General features: G+C 38.7%; 1 protein-coding gene across 1 annotated transcript in view; it reads right to left on the bottom strand.

Moving 5' to 3' along the window:
- Window positions 1–4,339: 4,339 nt before the first annotated feature.
- CNDP2 (carnosine dipeptidase 2) overlaps window positions 4,340–6,000 on the bottom strand; it is a 44,231-nt gene continuing 42,570 nt past the window's right edge. The window contains exon 11 of the mRNA XM_075314621.1: window positions 4,340–4,534. Coding sequence (XP_075170736.1) covers window positions 4,468–4,534 — 67 coding nt within the window. The 3' untranslated portion in view covers window positions 4,340–4,467. The remainder of the gene's footprint in view (window positions 4,535–6,000) is intronic.

The raw sequence follows: 6,000 nt of genomic DNA, 5'->3' as shown, positions 1-6,000 counted from the left end.
TCTTATCCGTTAAACGAGAATGCATGGCTGGGTACAGTTAGTAAAATATATGTTCCTTACCTTACCACAGAGCTTGGCACCCTAATAATTCAATAATGGTGCCTCAGCTCAACGTCTGTTATCCTTGAAAGTCCCTATAAAGTTCCTTACCACCGTGTTTCCCCAAAAATAAGCCCTAGCAGGAGTATTCAGCATAAGGGTATGTGCGCACGTTGCTTTTTACCTGCTTTTTACCTGCTTTTTTGCTGCTTTTTCTTCTGCGCTGTTTAATGCCAAAATGGATGTGTTCTTCTATTCAAGCAAAGTCTATGGGAATTTGGGTTTCTTGTTCACACTATGTTGTTCAAAATGCTGCCTTTTTGTGGCAGAACTTTGGTCAAAAACTCAGCTTTGCAGTGCAAAACCCAAATGGCAAAAACAATTGACATGTTGCTTCTTTGAAAAGCTGAGTTTTTGACCAAAGTTCTGCCACAAAAAGGCAGCATTTTGAACAACATAGTGTGAACAAGAAACCCAAATTCCCATAGACTTTGCTTGAATAGAAGAACACATCCATTTTGGCATTAAACAGCGCAGAAGAAAAAGCAGCAAAAAAGCAGGTAAAAAGCAGGTAAAAAGCAACGTGCGCACATACCCTTAGGCTTAAATATAAGCCCTACCCCGAAAATAAGCCCTAGTTGCAGTTCAATAATGACATGTCCATGTAGCTAAAAGTTAAAGAATACTGCAGGACCCTTCATTATAGAAAGCAGACACCCCCAAAAGAAAGAAGATAGATGATCCCAATCACACCAGACGCTGAACGGGAGGACCTGCAGTGGAACGAACACACACACACACACACAGATACAAATAGTTTCTGGCCGGCATAAGGACCTGTGTCGCAGTGCAGTGGAGCGCGAGGACCTGGCGGTAGAACGCATTGATGCTGGGAGCACCTGCCGAACATCACAGGAGGATCTGGGAGCGACGCAGACACCTAGGATCTAGTAAGTATGTCTCTCCTGGTAAGGGGAATCTGCATTTTTTCCTTTTTCAGGGGTAAAACTTTCCTCCAACCGTGTTTCCCAAGAATAAGCCCGACCCCGAAAATAAGCCCTAGAGCAATTTCCAGGGCTAAAAAAAAAAAAAAAATATATAAGACTGTCTTATTTTCAGGGAAACACTGTAGTAAAGCTGTAGCTAATATGTGCACATGAAAACAAGAACTGGTCTAATATTACTTAAAGATCCCATATCCTAAAATAGTATCACCATATGAGCTCTTTTCCACTAGGGTACCACTTCCGATGCGACAGCATTGGAAGCGATATGCTAATGACCTTCTACTGCAGGTGTCAGCCGAGGGTCATGCGACTGTGATGCGATCTTATCACAGGTGTGGATAAAAGGGAGGGAGCACTTCCTTCCGTACTAACCTCAGTGTCATAAACAAGATGTCTTGATGTATTGATGCCTTCCCCCCCCCTTCCCCCCCCTCCCCTCCTCAAACAGTTCTTCTTATGTGTCTTTAGTGTCTTCTTTATCAAACTTCCGGGTGTATGTGCACCTGCGCTTTGAGACACCTTGAACCTCTCGCAATCGTATCATGTGTGACAAGCACTATGGGTTTTAGTTAGACACGGTAGCCCATGTAGTTTATTGGCTGCTTGGTCCATGTGACCTAGATTGACGCCGATATATAAACCTGGACATCCTGTGATCCGTGCGCGCAGCCATGGATTTTTCCTCTAGAGCTCAAATTCTTTCCAGCCTCCTGATGAACCTTGGATCTTTAAAAAGGGGAAACGCGTTGAGGCAGAGCAATCATTTAAAGGAAGTAATTTCTCTCTCCTTCCTTTTGGATAATCCATGTGGTTATTTTGCATTATCTTTGCAAACAGTGTGATTTCATACTGATTGCCATTAAATAGAGACAGGGAAGCATATTGTTTAATGGAACTATTACTCTTCCATTGTATTAATGTTGTGGATAATTTTTTTTCCATTATATTAATGTTGATTATGTTCCAGAACCATATATCATGTAGTACAAACCTTTGGCTACTCATATTAATGGAATAGAGATAGAGATAGATATATCTCTATCTATCCATCCTTCCTGGGATTAGTTCATACACACATTTAGTGATTGGCTGAGGCATTTTCATATACCCTGGATTTTTGGGTTATGTATTAGCTATATAATAGTACTTTGTGTGCTTCAATACATGTATATGGTACTAAGAGGTTGAGTGGTTATATTATCTATACTCTGACTCAAATATCTCTTCTCTGGCAGTCTATAGTTAAAGTTTATTAATTCACTTATATTGACAGGATACAGCGGGATAGCCGATGCAGAACGGGGGCACCTAAAAAGTTATGGTGTCATACCCTCTTGTTGTTAGGTAGGAGCAAGATCCCATAGGGTATTATAGGGATCCCATATTACATATATTATTCCCTGCTGCTGTTCCTGTAATTGTGTTCACTAGCACTGGGTGTTACAATTTTAATTTATTCAAATAAAGATTAAACTTATTAGACTGAGGTATTTTCTGTAATTGATATTGGACTCCGTTCACCTGTATTGCATTTATGGTCACTTAGATATTTCCTTACTTCTTAATGAAATGCACATTTTTTTCAATGATGGTAACAATAAATTAACAAATACATTCTATACATTGTCAACGTGGTAAATGACTATTCTAGCTGCAAACGTCTGGTTTTGAATGCAATATCTATATAGGTGGTTTCCAACAACCACCACTCCAATGTTCTAATTGTACATTGTGGTTGCTTTGTTAGAAGGCTAATGGATGTTTAGAAATCCCTTAAAAACCCTTGTGGAAGTATGTTAGCACAGCTGAAAACAGTTTTGCTGATTAGAGAAGCTATAAAACTGACCTTCCTTTAAGCTAGTTGAGAATCTGGAGAATTACATTTGTTGGTTCCATTAAACTCAAAATTACCAGAAAAAGAGAACTTTCATGTGAAACTCACTGTATAGACACGCCCACCGGCTGCTGTGATTGGGTGCAGTGAGACAGCTGTCACTCAGCGTGGGGGGCGTGTGACTGTAACCAATCATAGGCGCCAGTGGGTGGGGAAAGCAGGGAATACGAGTGATTAATGAGCGGCCGGCATTTTCAACGTAATTGTTGCCGCGTATTCTCTGCACAGCTGTTTCTCACCGCGCTGGTGATCGGGGAGCGGTATGAGCCGGGGGAAGAAAAAAAACCGGAGCGCCAATGTAAGTATGACTGAGAACAGCAGAGAAAAAAAAACAAAAAAAAAAAAAAATAAGATCGCTAGTGTAAAAACGCACACGCACAAAATGTGCTGAACATGGACATACTCCGTGTGCGGTCCGTGCAGGCACAGACCCATAGACTTTAGCAGGTCCGTGCCTGCGTGATGCCCGGCCAAAAACGGACATGTTGTCAGTGTAGAAAAGCGCACACGTACTTACCTCACGGACACACGTTCCGTGCGATTTTACGTGTGTGTGCGCGCCATCTACCATTAACATGGGTCTCTGTGTGTACGTGTCTCCGGTACGTGCAAATACGTACCGCACACGTACAAATTAAACAGATGTGTGTTGCGGGTCTTTGATAGTGTAAAGCTCCCATGTCTTTATAGTTAAAACTACACATACAATGATAATACTCCATTGCATGTCAATTCCTAGTAGTGACCTTGTATATACCAAATTTTTCCAGCCCCTCAAAGGGGACATGCCTCCCATTTAGTAACCTAGCTGCCCACCTGAAATGTTTTCCAGTTTTTAATGGTAATGTTTTGCACACTACCACTTTATAGTAATTGATAGTTTATAGGCTTAACAAACTCTTCCTCGGAAAGTGAAACTTTATTGGTCAGACGTCCTTATATAATAAGTGTGGATTACCAAAAAAAAGCCAATTTTTTTTGTTAAATGGAAATACCTTCTAGGAACTTGCAGACCATCTAATTTTATAGTGCCTTCCAGACTCAAATATCTTAGAGAAAAATTAAAAATGTATCCTTTTGTTTCCACCTCAGATAAGTGGGCACAAGGGATGTCTGGCAGCTTACTCCACTGTCCCTGCTATAGACCCATATGTGCCCTACCAACTAAGCTGTATGTAACATACTAGCTCCTTAGATAGTGGAGCACTATTGGTCATCAGGCACTTTAATATATGGACAATACTTTTTTCTGTATTCTGATATTTATCTTCAGAAAAAAGCATTCTCAGGAGTCAGTGTGATTGTAAAAGGTTCAGGTGCTTTCTTGTACGTCGCATATAAACCAGGACAGATGCAATGTTAAGCAAAAATGCCATAAAAGAACTGCAAGGAGACTTGATGGAGTTAAAAATTGTTGTTTTTGAAGGTTTTGATTATTTTTTTAGCATACAAGATCTAGGTTGTTTTTTTGAAGTTACATAATTAAGAACTTATTTTCTTCAGTACAATGATGATTCGACTGCAGAATCAGTCCAGTTTCGATACTTCATGCAGGTAGGCTCCCAGAAGTTTGACTCCTTGAATATAGTTGTACCTGTGAATGAACAAAGTTAGATTTATTCTCATTAGACAGATGCTTATAGTGTCCTGTCCCTTTAACAAGTGGTTTTAAAGAGGGAACAACCTACTGATTAGCCCCTTAAGGATACCCTTTTTTTCAAATCGCTAAAAACCTTTTTTTTTCCCGGGACTAGTTGTAGTTTTGAATAACACCATTTACTCTAAAGTGAAAATGCCAAAATAAATAAATAAATAAATAAATAAATAAAATGTCCATGAAAATGGTGAAAAATACCCCAAAATATGCAAATTGTTATTTCTGTTTTAATTTAACATAATCACATATGCAGTAAAAATGACCTTGTAATATGACTCTCCAAGTCAGTAGGATTAGAAATTTTACCATTTTGTGGCCAATTGTATTAAAGTATTTTTTGTGGTTCTTTTAAATATTTTTAATGATTTAACAAAAAAAACACAACAAATTTAAAAAGCGCTGATAGACTAGATACACTGCTCAGTGGACTGTATCATGCATGATGGGACTAGATACAGCGTGTTACACAGAATAGTCTGCTGAGCCATGTATATAATCCCATGTAAACATAGGAACAAGACTTTACATGAACATAGAAGAGGTGTATTTAAAAAAAAAAAAAAAAAAAAAAAAAGAAGAGGGTTTGTGTGGACATTTTCCCAAGGCCCATAACTTTTAGGTTTTCCATCAAGGGAGTTGGGTGGTGGCCTTTATAACATTTTTTTTATATTTATATAATTTTTGGGTTAAATAAGATTTTTGTAGTGTTGCAGCTAAAAAAATAAAAAAAATAAAAAAAAAATAAATAAATTGGGAAATAAATAAAATACCACAATTTGTAGTTTGGTTAAGGTTTGATTTCCCCCCCCCCCCCCTTTCTTTACAACAACAACATTTACCACTTGGGTTAATTAATTTTATATTTTGATAGATCTGACTTTTACGAACATGGCGATAGATATGTAGAGATATCTCAGGTCTCTATTTTAAAAGGGGACAAGTGGGTTGATTCAAATTTTTATATAACTTTTTAACTTTATTTTTCTTTCACGTTTAAGTTTCTTTTATAATTCCCTCAGGGGACTTGAACCGGATTCAAGCAGTTTGATCACTTGTACTATATACAGAAGAAGGGAATTTTGTTTACTTACCGTAAATTCCTTTTCTTCTAGCTCTAATTGGGAGACCCAGACAATTGGGTGTATAGCTACTGCCTCCGGAGGCCACACAAAGTATTACACTTAAAAGTGTAAGGCCCCTCCCCTACTGCCTATACACCCCCCGTGGGATCACGGGCTCCTCAGTTTTAGTGCAAAAGCAAGAAGGAGGAAAGCCAATAAACTGGTTTAAGCAAATTCAATCCGAAGGAATATCGGAGAACTGAAACCATTCAACATGAACAACATGTGTATACAAAAAAACAGGGGCGGGTGCTGGGTCTCCCAATTAGAGCTAGAAGAAAA

This window comes from Anomaloglossus baeobatrachus, chromosome 6 (assembly GCF_048569485.1).
Source record: "Anomaloglossus baeobatrachus isolate aAnoBae1 chromosome 6, aAnoBae1.hap1, whole genome shotgun sequence".
NCBI classification, from domain to species: Eukaryota; Metazoa; Chordata; class Amphibia; order Anura; family Aromobatidae; genus Anomaloglossus; species Anomaloglossus baeobatrachus.
The sequence above is the reverse complement of the archived record's forward strand: the minus strand, read 5'-3'. Positions and strand labels throughout refer to the sequence as shown.